The sequence below is a fragment of the Taudactylus pleione genome, unplaced genomic scaffold, assembly GCF_031769625.1.
Source record: "Taudactylus pleione unplaced genomic scaffold, aTauple2 ptg000179l, whole genome shotgun sequence".
Lineage (NCBI taxonomy): Eukaryota > Metazoa > Chordata > Amphibia > Anura > Myobatrachidae > Taudactylus > Taudactylus pleione.
Window position 1 is genome coordinate 3,002,144 of NW_028284581.1, and position 26,488 is coordinate 3,028,631.

A 26,488-nucleotide genomic window follows, 5' to 3' on the forward strand; every position below is an offset into this window, starting at 1 on the left:
AGAAAAGTGAGAGTTTCTGACACTTTTTAAACTTTTCAAATGTAATAGAGTCCAAAAACAAAGTAACAGAGCGAACTTGCATGTTTTTTTAGACTTAAAAAACTCTTACGATTTAAAATCTCATTCAGATGTTTTCCCATTTTGAAGATAAAGCTCAACCAATGTGAGAGTTTACTGCTAAACTCTCACATTTTCTAAACTCTCACCCCATTACATTTGGCCCATTATGTTTTATTTTTGTCTTAATGTTTTTTTTTATTGCATTTTATTGTGATTTTTTATAGGAATGTACACTGATATAATAGCAACCGATTGCGATCTTTTTACTGTTACATTGTGCAATAAATAACTTTATATATAAAAATAAACACACAAAGGTCCATCTCAAAGGATATTAAGATAAAGTTAGTTTTCCCATATTTTCCTTGTACCATACATACAACTGGAACATTTTAAAATTGGTGATGTTTATAGCCCATCTGAGTCCTATAGTAAAATCTACAGGTGATTAGACAGGAGGTCGACTAGGTTCTGTTGCTTTTTTGGTACATTTTTGTCCATTTTTATTGTACTTCACCCGCTGTGAGTAAATATGATGTTTGAATCAGGGATAAACTTGGACTTTAGAACAGCTCCGGCATCCTTCTGTGCCCATGCGCTAAGAAAAGGGACATGGCCACCCCCTGGGGGCATGACCTTGCAGCACGGCCCCGTCTCTATGCATGTCGGCCGAGAAGAACGCCAGGAGGTGGAACTGCTTGACCTGGCTTTGCGGCCAGACCGGAAGTGCCAGATAGTCAGTCCAGCCCTGGTTTGAAACAAAAAATTAACACACTTATATGAACTAATGGTGCTTTTCATGACTACACAATTGGGTGCAAATTTTTCATGGGTCCAGAATATAGTCTGCAAAACAAACCATTTTGCACTGCAAGGGGTGCAAATGCAAACTTGTTTTGCATACATGGCAAGTACATGTTATTTTTCCACCTGCAGCTAAAAATTGTTTCTGCACCCAGTTGAGCGGAAACAAAGTTGTTGGGAAAATGGGCAAATTGACTGTAGGGAAAAAAAAAAGACAGATGAAAAACAGTGTATTTCCGTTACTGTGAGAAGTACACAGCTCGAGATGAGTATGCCTCTGCAACAGCAGCATTGTATGTGTTTGCATCTGCTCTATAGCTGCAGTGTATAATTACGTCCTATCAGGTATGTATACAAGATACTTCAGGTATGCATTTGTATAGATATTCCTTAACTATACACAGTTAGTATGTATCTATAATGGGTCTCCTAGTCCTTACTAATGTGTTGCTGGCTAGAGAGGAGGGGGGTTGGGTACGGGATGCCTTCGCTCTGTATCCCAGCAGTAAGAATCCAGACACTTGTCGGTCAGTATCCTAACCCTTCCCCTCTTCCTACCCCTAACCCTCCCTCCCCATTGCCTAAACCTAAGCGCCCACCCTAGTGCTTACACCTAACCACCCCCCACACCCTAAACCTAACCCTCCCTCCTTAGTGCCTAACCCTCCTCTAGTTCCAAACCCTAACCTTAACCTTCCCCTAACCCCAGTACTTACCATTGGGAACCCAACTGTCAGTATTATGACTGGATCCCGGGAAAGAGGCCTGGACGTAGACTGCACACAGGCTCCTTCTGCCTCTGTACATAGCCTACATTAGAATGCCCCTTCTTTCCCCTGTACCATCCCCTTAAAGTACATGTGTGCATAAGTGACAGCATTGCAAAGTTTGCATATGTGCATATGCGTGTGTTCACTTTCTGAACATGTGCATAGAGAAATTACTCAAGATGCACTAAGCAAATTGTCTTATACTCACTCTACATCGGAGTCTGGTATCTGGATCTGCTCCTAAATTTAAATTAGCCATTTGTGTTTCTCATTTGCATGTCCAATAGTGAAGGATCTGTTTCATGTATTGTCTATCTATTCAACTGTCATATTAAAAATGTATTAGATATTATTGGTATACAGGATTTTCTGCATTACAAAATTTAATAAAGCCATCCTTGACAGGATACCTAATTGCTTATGGTCAGTAATGCACTGTGTGCCATAGCATGATATACCCTCTTTGAGAACCAACCACAACTTCTAGCTGGTGTGGTGGTGGTGGTGTATACAGATGAAAACACAGGTATATTTAAATATTGTTGATAGCAACATGCCTCTAAACTAGAGAATCTTTCACGGACTTTTGTCCAGGAAAAATGATGTTTGACTATGAAAGATAACGTTTTGCCTCTTTCTGAGACCCAAAAATTTGGCGGGAAAAACCGAACTAATCCGAGCCTGCATATCTCTAATCTAACCACTTACCAGTTTGCTGGTGCTCCAGGAATGCCACTACTTGGTGCTGGTACTAGCACTGCATTCCTCTCTTCTGTTAGTCCAACCCACTGCTCGACCAGTCTTGCTTCCCGTTCAATATCATCCTCACTTTTCTCTGGAAGAAGCAGAATCATTTATGTTACTACAGTAAAGAGGAAATGTCAATGTGCAAAAAAATTGTATAATGTTTTAAAAGAAGGTGGGCTTGTCATCTAGAACTAACTAAATGTATTGTCCGAAAAAAATAGAACCTACTGGAAAATAATTACTTTCACATTGTTGTAGAATAGAGCTGGGCATTAACAAAAATGCCACCACAATAACGATTTTGGTATAAAACACATAATATCACTCTACAACCACATATATTGTCCATCCCTATTTTAGAAACTAGTTCTGGCAGAGTAAATAAACTATTTTTTATGAAACACACAACATATCACTACTTGTATGAAAAAATACAAAAGTTGAAGTCTTCTCTTAACCTACAAAGAAAGATGCATAAGCTACAAAGTGAAGACTCAGAATCAAGCATGCAAATTGGACCTAACTAAACTAACACATGATTACATTGAAGCTACTCCACTCTTACATATTGTCAAAAGGCTAAAAGCTCTTATTTTTAAAGTTATAAATTGCTTCATTTTGCAAGACAGCATAATGGCATATAATTTTTTTTTTAATATAAGAGTATACATATATACACAACAGTATGTATATACAGTACTGTATAAATATTTTCCTAGCTGAGTACTCAGTGTTCAAAAAATATGGAATGAATGGCACAACCTTAGTGGTACTGTAGTTTTTCTTATTTTATTTATTTCTAAACATTTTTTGGTTGTGATCATAAAAATCTCATTATGGGTGTTTATTATACTCTGCATTTTCACACAACTAATATTTATTTGTTAACACTTCACAAATAACAAAGGAAAAATATAAAAAAAAGATTTTAATGTAATTTAAATGAACCTTGTTTATTTATAATTTTCTGAATTTGCTCATCCAAATATTCCTTGCGTTTTATCAGTGCATCTGACCATCTTTCACGTACACAGTTCAAATCCTCCTCCTGTATGAAAGATACAAATATATAAAAGTTTAATGTTTTATTCTCTCTAAATTTGATTTAAGCTTTTGCTACATGAATTAAATGAAAATTTTAAATTAAGTGATGCCATTAAACAGTTTTTTATGCAGCTATTTTTCCAAAAAGAAATACATAGAGTGGGGGGTGGGGAGAAAATCAGATGTTTAAAATCTGTACAGTGATCGATTTCTTAAAAAAAAAGTCCATTATTTTTCCTAAATTAGAGGTAACATACATATTTTGGACATATTTAATATTTTAATTAGCCACTTTAGATGTGTTTGCATGGCTACAAACAACAAATATTATGGAACACATAAAAAACATGATTTGCTTTACTAGTAGCTTATAAAAAAAAAAATATATATATATATATATATAAAAATATGTTTAATGGCAAAAAGGGTGGAATGATGGTGAGCCTGTTATTTTTCTTAAGGTATCAAAGAAAAACAGGTGAACGCAATCCACCATTAGTTCTGCATACAGCTTCCTGCAAAAGAGATTATCAGCAGAACCATCTGTAAATAATTGTTTTCATGCAAATTAAACCGCATCATGCATCATGCCTTGTGTATACTGATGTCTTGTGAGAATGGTACGAAGCTTCAATATGAAGTCAGCCAAAGGTTAGTGCATTTGTGATTTAGCATATTATAGTTAGTCATATTTTACATGTTATTAAATGGAAATGTTCCATTTTATCCTACCAAAAAATATTTAAAATTTATAGAACACGTGGTGTTCCAGTTTGGATCAATGTATACAAACTGTATGCTCAGTTCTTTTTAAAAGAAAAAAAAAACAATTTTGTGTAAAAGATAAGACTCTACAGCATGGGTGTAGCTATAGTGAGCTTCGGTGGGTACTATTGCTATGTGCCCGAGAGGCTTATGGGGCACCAGACTCAGGTCATATATTATAGTTGTCTGACAGCACACAATGTGGCATATTGTAAACTGGGGGACTACAATGTAGCCTAATATGAACTGGGGGCACTGTGCGTATATAATGTGACCTAGGCCACTACTATGGTACATAAAATGAACAGACGATGTGGAGAGAGGTGACTCTGTACAAGCACTGGGTTGCCCCTTCAAAATGTTGCTATGGAGCCCACAACAATTTAGCTACGCCCCTGCTCTGCAGCTATGGATATGTCCCTAGAACGGTAGTTACAGTGGTGTTTGAAAGTTTGTGAACCCTTCAGAATTTTCTTTACTTCTGCTGAAATTTGGTCTAAAACTACCTCAGATTTTCACACAAGTCCTAAAAAGTAGATAAAGAAAACTGAATCAAGCAAATGAGACAAAAAATATTAGACATGCACATTTTATATTTTTTTTGAGGAAATTTATCCAATATCACATATCTGTGAGTGTCAAAAGTATGTGAATCTTTAGGCTTAGCAGATATTTTGAAGGTAGAATTAGAGTCAGGTATTTTCAATCTTTGGAATGACAATCAGGTGTGAGTGGACAACATATCTTTTTAAAAGAAAAGGGATCTATCAAAGTCTGATGTTCACAACACATGTTTGTGGAAGTGTATCATGCCACGAACAAAGGAGATTTCTGAGGACCTCAGAAGAAGAGTTGTTGATGCTCATCAGGCTCGAAAAGGTTACAAAACCATCTCTAAAGAGTTTTTAACTCCACCAATTAACAGTCAGACAGATTGTGTACAAATGGAGGAAATTCCAACCATTATTACCCTCCCAAGGAGTGGTCGACCAAAAAAGCAAGGCGTCTAATAGTTTGCAAGGTCACAAAGGGAGCCAAGGTAACCTCTAAGCAATTGAAGGCCTTTTTCATATTAGCTAATATTAATGTTCATGAGTCCACCATCAGGTAGGACACTGAACAACAATGGTGTGCATGGCAGGTTTGCAAGGAGAAAGCCACTGCTCTCTGAAAAAAACATTGCTGTCCCTCTGCAGTTTGCTAAAATCACCTGGACAAGCCAGAAGACTATTGTAACAATGTTTTGTGGACAGCTGAGTCCAAAGTAGAGTTTTTTGGTTTAATTGAGAAGTGTTATGTTTGGAGAAATGAGAACACTGCATTTCAGCATAAAAAAACTCACACCTGTTTTGCTGCATCTGGCCCAGGACGACTTGCCATCATTGATGGGACAATGAATTCTAAATTATACCAGAATATTCTAAAGGAAAATGTCAGGACATCTGTCCATGAGCTGCATCTCAAGAGAACGTGGGTCATGAAGCATGACAACGACCCAAAGCACACAAGTCATTTGAGTAAAAGAAAACATTTAAGGTTTCGGAATGGCCAAGTCAAAGTCCTGACCTTAAGCCAATTAAAATGTTGTGAAAGGACCTGAAGCGAGCAGTTCATGGGACGAAACCCACTAACATAACAGAGTTGAAGCTGTTTTGTACGGAGGAATTGGGTAAAATTCCTCCAAGCTGATGTTCAGGACTAATCAACAATTATCGGAAACATTTAGAAGCAGTTATTGTTGCACAAGGGGGTCATACCAGATACTGAAAGCAAAGATTCACATACTTTTGACACTCACAGTGATATTGGATAATTTTCCTCAATAAAAAAATGAGCACATCTATTTTTTCATCTCATTTGTTTGATTCTCTTTATCTACTTTTAGGACTTGTGTGAAAATCTGCGGTAGTTTTAGGCCAAATTTCAGCAGAAATATAGAAAATTCTGAAGGGTTCACAAACTTTCAAGCATAACTGTATGTTGTTCTGGATAGATACATCTAATATGGCAGGACCAAGATTATTACATTCAGGTCCTGTTCTTGTATATGTGAGATACCATGGTGGGCACTGCTGTTTCACCATATCTTAATACAGATTAGACCACAGGATTGCGCCCAATGTTGGGGAGATGCTTTCATGTGCATCACATATATTCATTAATTTACAGGTACCCACCAATTTCAGCAATTAAATGGCATACATTATGCAGATTATGCATTATTTCCTTGTATCCTGCCCCCTTTACAAAAAGCTTCCTGTCTGATGTGTGGAATTATGTTAGATAGCGTTATACACAGTGACAAATCTGTGAGGATTTTAGATGCTGGTTCAGTGATGACAGTAAAGTGTGATTTGTCAAGCTCCCCTTGCCCAGCTCCACAAGCTTTCCCCAGCACCCTCTTTCCCAAGTATCTCTCCCCACGCTTCACAAGATCTCCTCCCCCTGTTTCCATGTTGTGGTGCAGAGCAGAACTTTGTCCCATGCCACGGGATTGGAAGAAGCCATTGTAATAATACCTGGTAACTATCCATATCATCACCACCAACATCATCCTCTTTCTGGTAGGAGAGAATACATGATGTAAACAGAACATGCATGGCTTTTATAATATCGTAACAAAGCTAGGTGAGGTAGTACTGTAAATGCACCATAAATATATACACAATGCTAAACAATAGAGAGAAAACATATATGAAGTAGCAGTGCTTAGCCTGTCTGACCACAGCACACCTGGATCTACTATATACATCAACATATTAATTCTTGAACAAAAAGGGAGATGATAAGCACCAGTTCATATATTTTACTGAAGTATCGCGTGTGCTTTGTTTTATAAAAGTAATTAAAATAACACATTTCTCTTTTTTTGCATGCACAGTGTAAGCTATACATTACCTACTTTCAGCATTAATATGGTGATTTATTAAATAAATATCAGTGGCTTGAGTTATTGCAAGTAGAAAGAATGCAGCACTATTTGCCCCTTGATAGGTGATAAAAGTCAGTTATGAAGCAGCAGCTATTCTATAAATACCGATTTGAATTTATTATTTCATTACAGAATTTTATATTTAAAATAATGCTTAAACCACATGCAATTACAAATATATCTCCTGACCACTGACAGAACAGTCATTTCCAATTTCCGTTTTTTTTTTGCATTTTTATTTTTACCATCCATTGCCAGCAATAAATATTAAGGAAATAATAGATAGGCGGAAACTGAAAGTTAAACATAATTCCATACATACCTGAAAATTAATGGATTTTCCCAAGGCCTAAAACTTGACTTTTATACTTGCGTTAAATCCAGGGCCGGTGCTACCATTAGGCATCTTTAGGCGGCTGTCTAAGGGCAACAGATAGAGGAGGGCGCCGCTGGGTACACAAAAAAATATGAAGGATGTCTCTTTCAGTCCCAGCCAGGACTATTGATGACCAAGGCTGACACAGGAACTCCCCTAGCCCCTGACACTGCACTCTCACTTGTTAATGCAGTAGAGTCAGCAGCAGTGGTGGTGGCCCCTTCCCTGTCCTCCAGTCGTCTCCTTTCCTACCTCTGCCAGCCTGTCACTCATAGTGAGTGTGTGTGTGGGTTTTTTGAGTGCTGGCAGGATGAGTGTGTGTGTGTGAGTTTGATGAGTGTTGGCAGCGTGAGAGTGTGTGTGAGGGGAAGGTTATTGCGTGCAGATAGCGTTAGTGTGTGGGGGTTGGTTTTATTAAGTACTGGCAGGGTGAGTGTGTGTGTATGCGGTTTAATGAGTGGTGGCAGGGTGAGTGTGGGGGGGGGAGAATGAGTACTGGCAGGGTGAGTGTATGGGGCTTAATGTGTGTGTTTGTTGATGAGTGCTGGCAGTATGTGTGTGGGTTAATGAGTTCTGACATGGTGAGTGTTAATGAGTGCAGAAAAGGTTAGTGTGTGAGGGGATTAATGAGTTCTGGCAGTGTGTGTGTGTGGGGTGGGTTAGTGAGTGCTGACATATATTAGAGCATGGATGTATATATATATTGGGAACACAACTGTAAGGCATACAAAGAATTTGGGGCACATGTGTGGCATATGTTTTGGGGAATTGTGTGGCATAATAAAATTGGTGCAAAGCTGTGTAGCATATGTATTGTTGGCACAAATGTGTGGCACATTATTTATTGGGGCACAACTGTGTGGCTAAATGTGTATTGAGGCATTGATGTGTAGCATAATTATGAAATGAGGATACAGCTGTGTGGCATATAATGAATTTGTTGAAGAGGCATGTGGCATATCATGAATAGGGGACAATGTTATGAGGCACAGTATGATTTTGGGGATCTGCTGTGTGGCATATTAGTTGGGATATTTCTATATTGTAAAATATGTATTTGGGACACTGCATATTGGAGGGAGCAGGGATGGTGGGTGAAATGTTGCCTAGAAAACCTTGCACCGGCCCTGGTTAAATCCATTTCTCCGATTCCATAGGGAGGGGGATCAATGCTGCTTGGGGTGTAGATAATTTGAATCTGTATAAATTGTGAAGGCTACTCCCATTTTATATACACCCCTTCCTTATGGAACTCCTTAATGAGCCCACTAGGACAGAGAGGAACATAGGAACAAGAACAGAAAAGTTCATGTTCAAAAGGGAACATACAAAACTGAAATATTGAACATAAAACACAGGAGCGTAAGAGGTGGAAGTGTAGTGTCCCCAATGGTATCAACAAAAAGGATGTAAGTTTAAAAATCCTATATTCTCTTTCATCCAGTTGGGGAATACTGCTGCCTTGAGGACTTCCAAAGCTTCCTTAAGAGAGGGTACGTTCTGAAGCTGCTGTGTGCAAAAACCTTCTGTCCAAAGATAGCCTCTTCTATTTACTCAGATAGTGGCCTGTGATCCATGAAACAAAGTGCTTTTGCGCCCCCCACACAGAGAGACTATTATTGATTTTAATTAATATATTTTATTTTGTATGATTTCATTTCTTATTGTTTTAGTTTACATGTTTGTTCAACTTCTACTATTTTCTACTGTTAAGTGTGTCTGTTACAGGAGTTTTACCCCCCAGCGCTGATTAGTTTGGTGTAATGGTTAGCATTACTGCCTCACAGCACTGAGGTTGTGGGTTCAATTCCCACTACGGCTCTAACTGTGTGGAGTTTGTATATTCTCCCTGTGCTTGCGTGGGTTTCCTCCAGGTACTTCGGTTTCCTCCCACACTCCAAAAATATACTGGTAAGTTAATTGGCTCCCAACAAAAAATGAACCCAAGTGTGTATGTGTGTACTTGTGGTAGGGAATATAGATTGTAAGCTCCTCTGGGGCAGGGACTGATGTGAATGGCCAAATAGTCTCTGTGAAGTGCTGCAGAATATGTGTGCACTATATAAATAAATGGTAATAAATAAATAATTAGTTTGGAGCGTTTATGATTCTTGCAGTGTAAAAATAGAAATATCCTACTCCATTTACCTGTCTACTGAATTGGAGCATTATTACTCCAGGACAAAGATATTCCTACTGTTATCTACTAATAAATAGGTGATTCTACTTTCACTAGTGAACATTTATTTTTGCTAACACATGAGTAATTTCTCAAAACCCTGAGGAAATCCTTGCCAAGGAGGAGGTGTCGACTGGGAATTAGCTCTTCCCCTTAGGACCAGTACAGATGCCTTTGTCCCGGAGGACAGCTTCCCCTAAAAGCATTGTCTCAACCATACTGTTAAAGAGACCTTGAACTTTAAGATACATTGCTTCAACAGCCACATACATTAAGGCCAACTGAGCTAAATCCTGACAAAAAGGTAGTTGGCTTAACAAGTCCCATGTTAGAGGCAGATTCCACACCAGTCCTGCTGCCATCCAGAGTGTCTGTGTACCATTGCCTTCTTGGCCAGAACAGTAAATAAGTTGGTAATTCTATTGGACTAGAAATGAATTTGGATTACATGGTCTTGAGCAGTAGCACTCTACCTTGTTTAGCTGAGATGCCATCATGCTGCCATCTTGCTGACCCCATATCTATACAATCTGTAGAAAGTTATCTGGATGAAGGGATCAGGCAAAAGGGTATAGGGTATGCCAACTGATAAAATCTGCTTCCCAGATTTTCGCACACTGGATGAACACCGCTGAGATTGCCCACAAAAGGAAGGGAGTCAAGAGTTCTTTTTGAATCCACATCAGTATCCTTAGCATACTCGCTTTAATTAGTTTCTGATCTAGAACAGTCACACATAAACAAAGCCTTGAATTACCAGACAGTAACCCTTCCAAGAGCTGCTTTACTTATTAACCTGAGCTGTTCAAAAGTGGGTCTTAGAGAGGCACCAACAGCAAAATAAATGGAAATTAAAATGGATTTGCATTTGCTATCTATGCCATTTTAGCTCATATCCTTACAGCACTCAACAAGCTGCATAATAAACTCAGTAACAAACTGAGCTAAAGTTCTATTCCAGACTGGTTCTGCTATGTCAGCTACGGATTCAGTATGATTTACCGCCGGCCGCATCCCGGCAGCAGTGAAAATCTTGATCGTCGAAAGGTAAGTTTCTCACTAACCTATTCTACCCCCTAACCCTAACCCTCCCTTAGGGGTGTCTAACCAGGGCCGGATTAAGGCTTGTGGGGGCCCCAGGGCAACTAGGTAGCGGGGGCCCCCTTCAAGCCACAAAGCGATGAGCCCAGCCGTGCCCCCAGTAGCAGTCCCCCCAGGAGTACCCCTAGTAGTGATCCCCCCTCTATGCTGTGTCTCCCAGTAGTGGTCCCAGCAGTGTGCAGTGCCCCCAGTGTTATCCCCAGCAGTGCCCCTAGCAGTACCCCCCCTCTATACAGTGTCCCCTAGTAGTGGTCCCAGCAGTGTGCGGTGCCCCCAGTAGTACCCCCAGCAGTGCCCTTAGGAGTAGTCCGTCCGTCCGTCCGTCCCCCAGCAGTGCCCTTAGGAATAGTCATCCCCCCAACAGTGCCCTTATGAATAGTCCCCCCTCAGCAGTGCCCTTAGAAATAGTCACTCAACCCCCCCAGCAGTGCCCTTAGGAATAGTCACTCACCCCCCCCAGCAATGCCCTTAGGAATAGTCACTCACCCCCCCCAGCAATGCCCTTAGGAATAGTCACTCACCCCCCCCCCCCAGCAATGCCCTTAGGAATAGTCACTCACCCCCCCCCCCAGCAATGCCCTTAGGAATAGTCACTCTCACCCCCCCCACCCAACAGACACACAGGAAAAAAAACAATCTCCACTTATCTTACTCCCCGTTCCGGCATCTGCTCCTCCATCCAGCGTCCTCCCGGGCCGGCCCGCTCTGTATGATGGGAGACGTCGATGTCTCTCCCATCAGCCACTGCGGGAGCCGGAAGACGGACGCTCCGGCAGTGGGCCGCGGCGCAGCAGCCAATGAGAGTCTGTCTGACTCTCATCTGCTGCTAAAACAAACACACAGCTGCCGGCGCCGGCGGCTGTGTGTTTGTGCTGTGTAGTGCGGACGGCACTTATGTGCCGTCCGCACTACCGCCCTGCCCCAAGCTGACGCAGCAGCTGCAGAGCGCCCTCCTCCCGGGAACAGGTGCCGCCGGCACCTGTTCTCGGCAGGGTCACATTGACCCTGTGTGGGGGCCCTCTGTGTGTGGAGGCCCAGGGACTACCGCCCCTGTCGCCCCCCCCCTTAATCCGGCCCTGTGCCTAACCCTAACCTCCCCCCTAAGTCGCTAACCCTAATACCCCCTTCCCTGCTACCTGAAACCTAAGTCCCCCGGGGGGGTGCCCAACCCTAGCCTCTCCCCGGGGGTGCCTAACCCTAACCCCCCCTTCCCCTAGCTTAAACCTAACCTCCCAGGGGGTGCCAAACCCTATGTCCCCCCCGGGAACCCTAAACCTAACCCTCCACCCCCTTCGATCGGTAAGCTGGGTGTCGGGCTTCCGACGTAGGGAAATTGACAGGTGTCGGGATTTTAACGCCTGTCATTTAACCCTTGCTGGGATTATACAGTCGGAAAGCCAGCGGTCGGGATTCTGTCCATCGTCTTCCCGACTGTTTCCCGTCATCTACATCCACCCTAGGTATTCATGGGCTATGGTCCTCTCGCAAAAAAATGGTCGCCTGGCCTAGACTGACTGCTAGGTAATTTAGTCGAACATTTTGATCATATAAAAATCAAATAAAAAAGCATCACAGACTTCTCTCTGCAAGTAAGCACAATCTAATAGAAAGTATAATTACAAGACAGACAAGACTTTACCCCTAAAACTAAATGAAAAACCCACACAGAAAAGGTAAAATCTCCTACTGAAATACTTCACTGTCGGAGATATAGGAAACCAGGGGGTATATTTACTAAAGTGCAGATTTCTAGAAATGGAAATGTTGACCATAGCAACCAATTAAATTCTAGCTATCATCTTCTTGAAGGTGCTAGATAAATGATAACTAGAATCTGATTGGTTGTTATGGGCAACATCTCCACTTCTGAAAAGCAGCACTTTAGTAGGGCAGGGCCATAACTAGGGTGGTGCGACCAGGGCAGGGGGCACTGCTTGGGCCTGTCAATTTTCCTGTTTATTATTATTCTCCTTTGTAGCTTCCTCTTCTTTTATCCCCAGCATCTCCTGGCCACCCCTATCTCTTCCCTGGCCCTTCCCCAGTAGGCCATGGCCCTTTTCCAGGTGCACTATTTTATGTCCCTATTTAAAAAATGAGGGGCGGTGGGCACCAGAGCTCTCTAGTTACGGCTCTGCCCCCTGGTCTCTGAAACGGAGCACGCCTCTGAATGCAGTCTGTTAATCCTGATTTACTTTCCTCTGTGAGGGGAACCTTGCCAAGGAGGAGGTGTGGACTGGGAATAGGCTCCTCCCATTAGGCACAGTACAGACATGGCCTGGAGGACAGCTCCCCCTAAAATCCATGTCCACATTGTGGGGATGCTAGACTAATACCAACTATATGACCTGCCACCGAGCATCAGAGAACCTACACTACGTTCTCCAGTGCTAGACTTGGTTGTCAGGACTGACCGCTGCCAACATCTTCTCTCTCCCACTTGGAAGAAGAAAAACACTCTCCTGCATCTGTGCTTCCAGAGTATGTGATGCACCCCATGGCACTAGCGATACATCACCCATGAACCCTACTGCTACAGGTAGTGACTGGGGATCATGTATTGCTAGTGTCATCTAATCTTGGGAGTGGGAGGGTGGCAGTACCATCTATGGCACCTCCTCAGTCTGATCACTCTTTACTCTGCCTCACATCTTACAAAAACAGTTACTGCCACAGGGTAGAGGATGTTCGAATGTAAAATTAAAGAATTGTGGACACTTAAATTGTATGGGATATAGAAGGGGACGAGTCTTCAGCATTCTTGCAGATCAGTGCCTCTATACTCCAAGGTACAGTGTCCAACTGGATGATAGAGAAAGTTATTGACCCATGTTTCAATGTTCAGTTTGTCTAGCAGGTTTCCCAATATCCTGTGCACACCAGTCACACTCCTTCAGTCCATGAATAGTTCTATTGGCAGCCCTAAACAACCTGGTAATTTTCAAAGCAACACCTTGTCTACAAACAACATGCTGAGAGAGCGCGAAGGAGCAGCACTTGCAGGGAGTCATGAGAACCTGCTGGATAGCATGAATGTTGCACCCCAGGTTAGTCATCTTTTGGAATCTGGGGTTGCTTATGATATTAGTTATCCTTAAGAGGTACAGATAAATGCAATTGTTAAGATATAAGTAAAGTACAAAAGTGTGAGTGGGTACATGGTATCTAAGCAATAAAAAGCAAATTGCAGCCACTGGTACACCAGTTTTGTCATTCATCTAACTGAACTACTACACGGTTTATCATCAAACTCCTTATGCTTTCGTGTCTGCATAAACACAATTTGCACCATATTCTTCTCTTTCGCTCTAGTTACCTGATAACTGTCCAGGCCCCTCTGTAACTTAGTGGACCGGGCAGTGATGCAGCCTATTGAAACAGAAAGGATGGCCTCAACCATCAGAGGCAATGTACCAGAATTCTGAACAGGATTCACAGTCACCTGGACTCTTCTAGAATGACCCTAAACAAAGACAAAAGGTATAACAAGGTATAAGAAAATCTCAACAATAATCATACAAAGCTGACTATAACGGCACATGCCCTCACCTGTCTGAGCTGGAATACACCGCCAGTGTTCACATCCCTTGCTTGATGCAACTCCACAGACACGTATTCCCCATTCTCATTCAGTTCATGTATAGATATCCACATTTCTATTCGTCTGGTTACCTCACTCCACCTAGAGCAGCATGGCAATAATAACTATATTTTACCCTTAAGCAAATGAAATGATGGTGTCCTTCAATGAAGACCTGTTACTATCAGTCACTCAAGGTCTTTGCATTAAAAACACAAATTTACAATTAAAGAGTAAAGTTATATGTGCATTTTTTAATCTGGAATGGTAACTGTGAATATGCTACTGTTTACAAATGGCATAACAATAATAATCTAATAAAACACATATACACAAATTAACAAAAGACTTTCAAATATTTGTAAATATGTTATTCAAACAAATTACTTTACAATTATTTTTCCCGGCACCATCACAACAGTAAATACAATTATTCAAGTGTAAAGCTGCACACACATGTAAAGATTTTCTGTCCAACCATCCAACTAGTTGATTGGTTGGAAAGAAAATCTGGTAACGTATGGGAGTAAATGATGATCAGCAATTTGCTACTAAATGCCAGAAAACAGATAAAAATGGTCATCAGACAAGTTTGTTAAATGTTTGATCTAAACAATTTGTTCAAACAACAGTTTTTGTCCATTTTCCGGCGTTTGGGAGCAAATTGCTGATTGTCATTTGCTTTTATACATTACCAGATTTTCATTCCAACCAATCAACTAGTTGGATGGTTGGATAGAAAATCTTTAAGTGTGTATGCAGCTTAATAGTTTACAACCTGCTGGTTCCTTTCCCGCTATGTAGTTTACATACTTTAAATGATATTTCTGCTATTTACAGTGTGACTTTCATGTGTAGAACACATGTTGTGGAGCAATATCAGCAAAACCAGCTCCATATATATTAAAGGGAAAGAATAAAATTACATAACAAAATAAAAGGATGCTGATTATTTTTGTAGTCATGTAAGAAAAAAGAAGGTTTTGCTTATAAATTATTTATATTATATGTACAAAGATGCATTTATGTTAATGGAAATGGTCATGACTCTCTATGGGCTGGAGAGCAATATCCCATTCTCAGCAGTGTATTGGCTGTTATGCTTTAGCCACACTGACCTGTCTCGCAGAGTTCTAGACTTAGCATGAAGAGAGTCAATCTCCCATAAGGATCTTCCATTTCCAGCACATCTGTGACCCCAAACTTCAATAGCAAGAGCCCCATCGGAAATAAACTCCACAAACTCTTCGGTAATATGCACCACATAATCCTAAAACCAAAATATACCAGAGACTTGATGCAAAACAACTAAATTTTACATTGTTTTTTGCCGTCCTCATAGTCACCAAAAAAGATAATGCAAAAATAATTTGTAGGTACTCTCATATTAGTACTGAGAGGCAGTAACGGTTCTTTACAAAATTAAAAGATATTTAGAGGTACAGTGCATTTAAATTTGCCCATTTGCCCATTGAGCACCCAAGACTACACACACCCACTTTCTGGTCTAGAATGTGTTCCTGAGCAACTGCTCTGTGCGACCATTGTACTATTGCGGGCCAAGATGTGTAGGCATATCCCAGCAAATTTAAAAACATTAGCCCAGTAGAGTCAAGGGAGATTGGGATCATCTATATTATTTAAAGTTTTATTACATTAGTATTTATATGTATATAAAATGCAATTTTCTGTAGAAAGTGCATCTGGTTGGGAAAAGGATAGGCTGATGCCAAATCTCTACTACAGGACAGAAAAGGGAAAGAGGCCCTGGGGCTAGCGCATGGATGCCCCTCTGAATGGGTAATCTTCACCACTGGCAGCTCATATAACTATCTTGGACTGTAGTATTAAATTTCCCTTTTGCATGTGGATGTGGGGTGAGGCTATGGGGTCTATTTACTAAGCAGTGTTAGGAGAGAGTGAAAAGTGATAAGAAAGTGATAAGGTGCCAGCCAATCAGCTCCCAACTGTCATTTTTCAAACACAGCCTGTGAGATGACAGTTGGGAGCTGATTGGCTGGCACCTTATCACTTTCTTATCACTTTTCACTCTGTCTCCTAACACTGCTTAGTAAATAGACCCCTATATCCCCTATGCCCTTATCCACCCACTTGTATCCTATCAGAAGTTGTACTGCCTTCTTGTTGTCGTGCTGAGCCACATGCACAATTCTGAAAGCGAGAACTGTTGCTTAAAGTTAGGCTTGCCAAGTCACACCGCTGATTTCCACCGCAGGGATTGGTCCTTGGTGCTGGGTGATTTCTACAGGAAACGGAAAAAGGTTTCCTGTAACAAGTGCGGTATATGAATTAGACAATCGGAATGTCGACATGGACTGAAAGTAGACATTTATAATGTTGAGAGGCCTCCATGTCTATGTTCACAATGACGACATTGACATAATGTCAACACGTTCAACAGCAATATCATAAATTAGTTGTAAGTAGCTTTCATTTTAAAGAACAATGCACAATGGAGCAGATTTCGAATTACTATCAATTCCTGCTATTGGGTATTATATTTTAACCCATAAAAACATTTCTGTGCAAGTTCACCCTCCATAACTATGAATGGTGGAGATGCTCACAGTTGTGACACTTTGTAAATACCACAGGCGGGCCTGGGATTTGGGGTAGGCTACTTTTTCCACACAAAATTATGTGTACACACCAGCCCCCCCTGACTCAGTCTCAAGTGCATACAAAATTCTGTTAGAAGGTTTATACGACTCTACTCCCTGCTTTTCAACAGAATGGGAACGGGACCTAGGATGGGAGGTTGGACAACTTACCTGGGCCAAAATTTACCAGGTGACCAATGGGTGCTCCTTAGCCATGTCCGTGGTGGAATCATATTATTAACTACTTACTCTGGGCCTGATTCAGAGTTAGGAATAGAGAGAGAAATAGCACTTAACTGTGTACCTGGGCAAACCATGCTGCAATGCAAGGGGTGTAAATACATGTTTTTTTGCATGTAGAGTAAATACTGGCTGCTTTTGTATGTAGCTATCAAATACTGCACAGCTTTATTATTACACTGCACTTTAGGTGTCAGTTTGGACACTTCCCTCCCAAATCTAAATCTCTCTGCACATTTTAAATCTGTCCCACCTGCAGTGCAGCATGGTTTCACCAAGATGATTAGTTGAAAGAGATATCTCTCTCTATTCCCAACTCTGAATCAGGCCCTCTGCGCGGTGTCTGTGCACAAATATACCCCAGCAGTTCCACCAGTCTGCTGGCGATGTAATAGGTCTAGCGGCACCCTGTTCCATATCTGGAGAGATTGTGACATTATTATATCGGTCTGGATGGAGGTTATCAGGCTGTCCAGCTTGATTCTTGGATTTTCTGTTCCGGTTGTCCCTGCTTTCTGGCTTCTCTCTCTTTCTGACACTCTCACGTCCAAACACTTAAATAATGCTGCTGGGGCCATCATCACAGCTCACTGGCGATGTAACACGCCAAACACAATAGGGGAACGGCTCTTTTGCATGATTTTTATGTGTCCATTGACGATTTATATCTCTCGGCGATGGACAAATTTTCGGACTTTATCTCAATTTGGGTTGGGTTACGTAAACTCACTCAAGCAGCCCCATCCTCAACAGTAGTTTCCTAGAGTGTTTGTCCACCTGTTTTTTCATGCTTCAACTCATAAATTTACTATCTCAGGTCAATGTTCTTCCCCTTATCCTTCCAGGTGGCGAGTCGTTTCCTCAATGATATGTTATTGCTACAGGTTTATTTTATGATGCCCCAGTTATTAGGTATGCTTTATCGGATTCAAACCCACTCCCCTATGGGCCTGATTCAGAGAGTTACGCAATGCAAATATTTACGCAGAATAATATGAGATATGGTAAGAACTTACCCTTGTTATCTCTATTTCTACGAAGTCCATAGGGTTCCACAGGATACCTTGGGGTATAGGTGATGATGTCAGTCTTCAGGCACCACAGAGTTAAAGTTTTCAGCCTCCCAGGATGCATCTGGGTCCCTCTCCTATACCCCGCCCCCGGGCCAAGGCATCTCAGTTACGTCACAAGCCATAGGCCGGAGGAGGAGAAGAAAGAGAGAGAAGAAAAAATCTGGACACTCACAAGAATCACATTCTCACCATAGGGAGACGGAAAAACCGGTGACCAGAATAAAGCCCATCTGCAGTACAGGTGCGACAGGGCGAGAGTCCTGTGGAACCCTATGGACTTCGTAGAAATAGAGATAACAAGGGTAAGTTTTTACCATATCTCATATTTTCTACTTCAGGGTCCATAGGGTATCCACAGGATACCTTGGGGATGTCCCAAAGCAGTATCCTTTAAGGGTGGGGACGCTTCTGTGCTGAGAGGAGAATCCGCTGCCCGAAGGAAGCATCCTGAGAGGCAAAGGTATCAAAAGCGTAATACCTCACAAAGGTATGGACAGAAGACTACGTAGCAGCCTTGCAGAACTGAACTGCAGAGGCACCACGTCTAGCTGCCCACAAAGGACCCACAGACCTAGTGGAATGAGCCCTCACCAAGGAGGGAACTGGAAGACCTTCATGAAGATAAGCTTCTGAAATTGCCATACGAATCCAGCCTGCCAAAGTCTACTTTGAAGCAGGCCAACCCTTTTTACGGAAGCCATAGAGGACAAACAAGGCGTCCGACTTCCTAAAAGAAGAAGTGCGGTCAACATAAATTCTCAATGCCCGCACAACATCCCAAGTGGCGTCACCCACTGAAAGTCCAGGTGAATTGAAAGCCGGCACAACAATTTCTTCATTGATGTGAAAACTGGATACCACTTTGGGAAGGAATCCCGGACGAGTGCGAAGCACCGCCCTATTCCTATGAAAAATCAGAAAAGGGGGTCTACAAGAGAGAACCCCTAAATCCGAAACCCTTCTGGCCGAGGCAATGGCCAGAAGGAATATGGTTTTAGCTGTAAGCTATTTAAAGTCCACTGAGTCCAGTGGTTCAAACGGCGGTCCCTGGAGAACTCTCAGGACCACAGCCCAATTCCAAGGCGCCACCGGTGGAACAAAAGGTGGCTGAATGCGAAGAAAACCTCGCATAAAGGTGTGCACATCAGAGAGTGCAGCAATCCTACGATGAAACCAGACTGACAGGGCAGACACCTGCACTTTCAGAGAAGCCAGGCAAAGCCCATGATCCAGTCCAGCCTGTAGGAAAGCCAACAACCTAGACAGGCGGAACTCCCTAAGGGAATACCCTCTAGGTCCACACTACCGGAAGAAAGTATGCCACACACGATGGTAGATTCTTGCCGAGGAAGGTTTACGAGCTCTTAGTATGGTTTGCACCACGGAGCCAGAAAAACCCTCTGGACCTTAGCATAACCGTTTCAACAGCCACACCGAGTCAGGTCCGGGTGAAGACAAGGACCCTGTGACAGCAGATTCGGTCGTAATGGTAACCTCAGAGGAACGTCTACTGACAGACTCTGGAGGTCGGAGAACCAGTGCCGTCTGGGCCACTCGGGAGCTATCAACAGTACCGTACCTCCTTCTTGATTTGAATTTCCGTATTACCCGCGGAAGAAGGGAAAACAGAGGGAAAAGGTAGGCAAACTGGAACGTCTACTGGACGGACAGGGCATACACCAGAGACGCCTTTTCGTCACTTGTTCGAGACCCGTACACCGGCAACTTGTTGTTGTGCCGGGACGCCATGAGGTCTATCTCTGGAAGGCCCCACTTGTCCACCAGACTCTGAAAGACGTCCTGGTGTAACGACCACTCTCCCGGATGCACGTCCTGCCTGCTGAGAAAATCCGCTTCCCAGTTGAGGACTCCCGGGATGAACACTGCTGATAATGCTGGGAGATTGAGGTGGGTCGTCTGCAAACACCAGGTTAGAGACAGGCGAACGTCCGGAGTGAGCCCCATCGTCTGGGACTTGAGACACTGAGGCAATCCATTCCATCAGGACCGGATCAATAGCAGCAGAGGTCTGGAGAGAAATTGGGCGTACTCCACCATGTCGAATACCGACACCATTGAGCCCAATAACCTCATTGCCGAGTGTATCGACACTCGACGACACTGCAGACAACTGCGCACCCTCAACTACAAAGCAAGGATCTTTTCCTCCGTCACAAAGATCCACTGCTGCCTGGAGTCCAATAAGGCCCCGAGGTGCAGGATCCTCTGAGACGGGTGAGAGTGGACCTCTGCCAGTTTGTCAACCAGCCATGACGTTGCAGTACCGCAATCGTCAGATCCAGATGGTGTAAAAGAAGCTCTGGAGACCCCGCTATCAACAGGAGGTCGTCCAGATAAGGCAACAGTCGGACTCCCTGCGTCCGCATGAGAGCCGCCATGACCGCCATGACCTTGGTGAATACCCGTGGAGCAGTCACCAGGCTAAAAGGCAGTGCCCGGAACTGGAAATGTTCGTTGCAGATTGCCAATCTGAGGAACTGCTGATGGCGCAAAAGAATAGGGTCATGTAGGTAAGCGTCCTGGATGTCCAATGACACCATGTAGTCCCCAGGTTCCAGTGCAAGAATAATGGACAACTGGGTCTCCATCCGAAACAGAGGCACCCTCAAGGACTTGTTGAGGGCCTTTAGGAGTATTGAACGGTAAGACCCATTGGGTTTCTGCACCAAAAATAGAATGGAATAGAAACCCAGGCCCCTCTGGGAAATTGGAACATGCACTGAAACTCCGGCCTGGAGCATAGTGTGCAAAACCTTCTGCAGTTCTGAGGCTTTGCTCCGGTCTAGCGGAAGGCCTGTGGTAAAGAATCGGGATGGAGGCCTGTGCAGAAAGGAGAGGGCATACCCGTGAGAGACCACCTCCTGAACCCAAGTGTCTGTCGTAGTCCTCGACCAGCACTGGGCGAACTGAAGCAGGCGCCCCCCACTTTGGGGTCCCCCAAAGGGAGGCCTGGACCATCAGGCCGCAGGTTTGTTATCTGACCTAGGAGCCGGACGTCTGGTACTCCAGACCTGTTTCTTGGGCTTGGACAATTTCTTGGTCCCAGCCTGCCGTGGAAAGGACTGTACTTTAGGCCTACCTTGGGCCCTGTGAGGCCGAAAGGACGACCCACCAGCACTAGAAGGAATCATAGCAGACGGAAGACATGCAGATTTTGCTGCTGCCAACGTAGCTATTATTTTGTCCAGATCTGGACCAAATAGTACCTGTCCAGACCTTCTAATCCCTTTTTGGAATCCGCGTCCGCTTTCCAAGAACGCAACCATAAGGTGCGACGAGCAGCCACGGCTGCAGAGGAGATCCTAGAGGTGAGCATACAAATATCTAAGGCCGCTTCATTAATGTAAGTGGCCGAGTCTCGGAGATTGCCCACCAACTCGGTCTGTTCAGCCGAACAGTCAGAGTCCAAAGACGCCTCCAAATTATACGCCCAGCGCTCCATAGCTCTGGCTACCCAACGCACGGCCAGAGCCGGTCTGGATGCTTCCCTGCAAGGGAATAAACGGATTTGAGGCAGATCTCCACCTTGCGGTCAGTGACATCCTTCAAGGATGACATCGAAGGCATAGGCAACATGGCACTTTTGACTAGGCGTATGACATGTGAATCCACTTGCGTAGGGGATTCCCACTTAGAAAAATAATAGACCGCAAACGGATAAGCCACGGCTAAACGCCTCTGGGGCTGAAACCGTTTACCTGTACTTTTCCACGCCTCCTCTAAATGATCCACTAATTGATCAGAAAGAGGGAACACCGTAGCCTCACTCTTAGTATCCTTAAAAAGGCATATATGAATGTGGCCACCGAAGGATCAATATCCTCAATAACTAAAGCCGAGCGGACCGCTCGAATAAGACCAGGGATATACACCTTGGACTTAGCGTCCGGCTCTTTGGTACGTAGAGGTTCTTGGTCAGATAGATCCAGAATCTCCCCATCATCTGACGTCTCATCGTCATCCCCATAAGGAGCAGATAAAGATGCCACCGGCCGTTTATGAGGCCGCAACACAGACTTCCCCTGTAAAACATCGGACAAATGCTGAACCGATGTAGCTAGAGTATTAACCCACGCAGGCTCCGGAGAAACGTGGTAAGGGACAGGGAGACTGTGGGGTACCATCAATTGTCTCGGGAACTCCCGCATGGGTGACGACACCACTGACCGCTGGGACAAACCTGTCTGGGTAAACGCAGGTGGCGGAGCTAGCTGGCCCACAAGGGTTGTAAGCGCCTTAGCGAAACAAGCCCAGGGAGGTTCCTGTACCGGGACCGTGACCATAATCGGCCGTGACAGTGCCAGGCACTGGGGACATAACCCCTCCGCGTTACCCTCCCCCTCCGCTATTGGTACCTTACATTTAGTACACATGAGCTGGAGAGGAAAGTCAGTCTCAGACATGATGGTAAGTATGTGACACTCACACCTATACGTATTGGTATAGTGTGAATAACACCCTGCACACCGCGCACCGCAAGGGCTTTGAGCAAAGCAAGATCAGGGATAGTAATACTGCTGACAGTAGAAAGTGAAAGTACAGACAGCAGGCTAGCAGATTAGTCACATACAATGCAGAAGAAACAAATCCCTGCACTATTAGCGCTGATTCTCAACTACTCAGACCCTCAGGCTGGTAGGACTCAGCGCTGCATACACCATACCTCCCAACTTTTCAACAGCTGAAGGAGGGACAGGGCGCGCGCGCGTCCGAAAAAGGGGTGTGGCTTCTAAAAAGGGGTGGAGCCAACTGAAAACTGGGCGGAGCCTCACGGCTTCCCCCCGTTTTCGTCACTATAGGGGGCGTGCCCAGCACTCTCCGAGATGCTGGGCAGCCCCCCAGGCTCTCCCTACGCTAGTGAACAGATGCCGTGCGATGCGCACGGCATCTTTTCACCTTCTGCACACCCGCTGCTCTGCTAGGCAGAGCAGCGGGTGTGCTCTCCCCAACTTCCCCCCCACCGCGGGACACTGCGGCCCGTGGGCGGGACAGTCCCAGAAAAACGGGACTGTCCCGCTGGAAGCGGGACAGTTGGGAGGTATGATACACTGACCTGTGACAAACAGAGGAGAGGTATGCTGGGGGACCCAGACCGCAATGCCACCGCTCACAGGCTTCCAGCAGCGTTCACCATGCTTCAAAGATGGCCACCGAGGAGCAGAGGATGAAGGAGGCCGGCCTGGGGGAGGAGCGCTGACACACTATGGCCAATCAGACAGAGCAGAGAGGCTGTGTGCAGCAGGGGAGGCGCCGGCTGTGAGACATGGAAAGCGCGCTCCCCTGGCATGCATTTAACCCCTGGGACACCGCAGCGCATGCCGCTCAGCAGCGGCCCGCTGTCCCAGGGGGTAGTGGAAGCGCAGGTTGGTCGCCTGGCTCCACGCTGCAGCCAGTCCCCAGAGAGCCCCCTGCCTGGGGACTCAGGACCATGTGACCAGCGGGGACCCACCGCGGGACCCCGCTGCTTACCTGCTATCCCCTGGGATCTGGCCATGGTCCAAGACATCTGGGGGCACCGCTAGCCGTGATCCCAGATGTCTACCAGCATCCCCGGATCAGTACCGGCGTTCTGGTACCGGCGGGGTGTAGGGGAGACGGCATGGACGTCAGTACTGACTGTCCATGCTGTACTCCCAGATGTGCCTCCGGCTCCGGCCAGGCACCGATGAAACTGAGATGCCTTGGCCCGGGGGCGGGGTATAGGAGAGGGACCCAGATGTATCCTGGGAGGCTGAAAACTTTAACTCTGTGGTGCCTGAAGACTGATGTCATCACCTATACCCCAAGGTATCCTGTGGATACCCTATGGACCCTGAAGTAGAAAAGCTATTTTTAACAATTGTGCATGCGCAGTATAGCTTTCATGCATGCGATTGGTTTGTGATTACGTTGCACAGAGAATTCATTCACAAAGTGAGTGACAAGTAATCAGTGTTTGGGGAGGTAACAGGGGGTGGCTAAGGAAATGCAGGCGTGCATAAATTAGCCATTGCAATCTCCTGCGCAGCATGAGAGCTCTCAGCGTGTCAGGAGAGACGCAGTGTTTAAGACAGGTCAGACTTGACTTAGAAGCTGCATGGCTGCCCGATCTGCGTCGATGTTCCCGATGTTTACACTGTTGCTTACCGTCAGACGATATGAGAAGGCAGCAGCGGGCGTCCCTATGTTTGGGTAAGCTTTGGAGACATTAGTATATATTCGCTATTGCAAAATCGCAGTTGTGATTGCATTAGTGTAAATCTCTGAATCAGGCCCTATATCTATAATGTTAGATTTGTTTTTACGCTTTATTGGTCCTGAAAACTTTTTAGCTTACACATATCTGCTAATAATTATTTGCAGAGTAAAAGAAAACTGGATCATGGCAATTTAAATCTAAATCTAACAGCATTAAGTACATAATAATAATAACCTTATTTTTGCGGATGATGTCCTGCTTTTTGTAACTGACCCTTTAGTATTGTTGCCCCATTTGCATGATGTTTTAGATGGATATATTGCTGCCTCCTATTATAGACTTAGGCGTAAATTTACTAAAGTGAGAGTTTTTAGAAGTGAGTTTTAGAGATGTTTCCCATAGCAACCAATTAGATTCTAGCTATTATCTTCTAGAAGGTGCTAGTTAAATGTTAAGTAGAATCTGATTGGTTGCTATGGGCAACATCTCTTCTAAAACTCACTTCTAAAAACTCTCACTTTAGAAAATGTACCCCTAATTGTCTGATTCACTATGGATCGCTAGTGTGATCGTAGCTGCGATTAAGCATGAAGGTCTGCTGCAAAAATATGCTAATGAATGCAATCGCAAAGCTGACGCACCGCCAGCAAAGAGACGCCCTCTACCATTACTTCACATCCGCAATACCTTGCAGTCCTGCGTATACATCGGGAACATTGAGTAACATCGACTCCTCAAACACATTTACAGCAGGTCTGACCTGCAGCAGAAACTGCAAGTCTTGTTGCAAGCAGTGAGTACTCAAGCTGCGTTTGTTGTTCTCATTGGTTAATATACAGTATGCACGCCTATGCAACGGCGTTCAAACGGACAGACACGGCTGCGTTTCTCCGACCACTTCCCCATCACCACCCCAAACGCACACAGCCTGTCACTCACACTGCGACGGCTTTCATTCTGCTAGAGTGATCGCAAAGCTATCCCAATGCTAACTCCCGCACGTGCACTGCGCTGCGTACGCATGCGCAGTACGCACCATTGATCGATCTGCGTGCGCTGTTGCAGTTGCGATCTATGCTGAATCAGGCCCTTAATACAACCAAGACTGATGCTTTGCCCATCAGTCTAGCAGGCTCTGTTGTTTTATCTCTTTGTTCCCAGTTTTCATATACTAGGCGAACTTCCTCTATTCAATACCTGGGTATCCATATTCCTCCTGCCTCTTCCCCTGTATTTTATGTTAACCTTCCACCATTGATAGACCGTTGATGGGATATACTAATTTGTGGTTATATTATGAAATTTCTTGGCTAGGCCGTTTAGCGCTTTCAAAATTACCAGTTCCCAAACTTATGTACCTTTTCCGCACAATCCCTTTTATGTTCCCTACTAAGTATTTGGATAAATGCCACTCTATAATATCTCTGTACCTTTGGAGGAATCGCCCACCAAAATGTGTTCAGTATCGTATGATCCTTCCAAAGTCTCGGGGTGGTTTGGCACTACCAGACCTGTTTAAATATCAGGAGGCATCTCTTCTAGCTCAGCTTTAAGATTGGTTTGGCCCACCTACTGTTAATTGTTGGGTGTTTCTTGAACAATCTTGTTATCCTGGCTTTCCTTTAATGGATTTATTGTGGACACCCAAACATTTACATCCCCCTGCCATTGTGTCTCTCCCATCTATTAAAGCCACGATACATGTTTTGGATAAACTGACTTCCTCAGTTACAGAGTTTTCCTTTCCCTCCTCAGTTCTTTCCCTTAAGGCTGTAGCTAAGTTGATTTTGAATTTTACTATCTCTATTTGGTTTTCCTGGGGTATTAAAACTTTAGGGGATGTCCTGGATGGCAATACTTTGTTGTAATTTTTTTGATTTAAGAAGCCGCTGCTCCCTCCCCTCTGCGGAATTACAGGTTGAGTCTCCCATATCCAAATATTCCGAAATATGGAATATTCCGAAATACGGAATAATTTTTACATGACTGAGATAATGAAA

General features: G+C 44.0%; 1 protein-coding gene across 1 annotated transcript in view; it reads right to left on the minus strand.

Moving 5' to 3' along the window:
- The window catches only part of KIF13A (kinesin family member 13A), a 237,513-nt gene that overhangs the window by 57,016 nt on the left and 154,009 nt on the right, over positions 1-26,488 (minus strand). The window contains exons 21-26 of the mRNA XM_088475838.1: positions 15,474-15,625; positions 14,325-14,457; positions 14,092-14,238; positions 6,710-6,751; positions 3,330-3,429; positions 2,343-2,469 (exon numbers count right to left, since the gene is read on the minus strand). Coding sequence (XP_088331964.1) covers positions 2,343-2,469; positions 3,330-3,429; positions 6,710-6,751; positions 14,092-14,238; positions 14,325-14,457; positions 15,474-15,625 — 701 coding nt within the window. The remainder of the gene's footprint in view (positions 1-2,342; positions 2,470-3,329; positions 3,430-6,709; positions 6,752-14,091; positions 14,239-14,324; positions 14,458-15,473; positions 15,626-26,488) is intronic.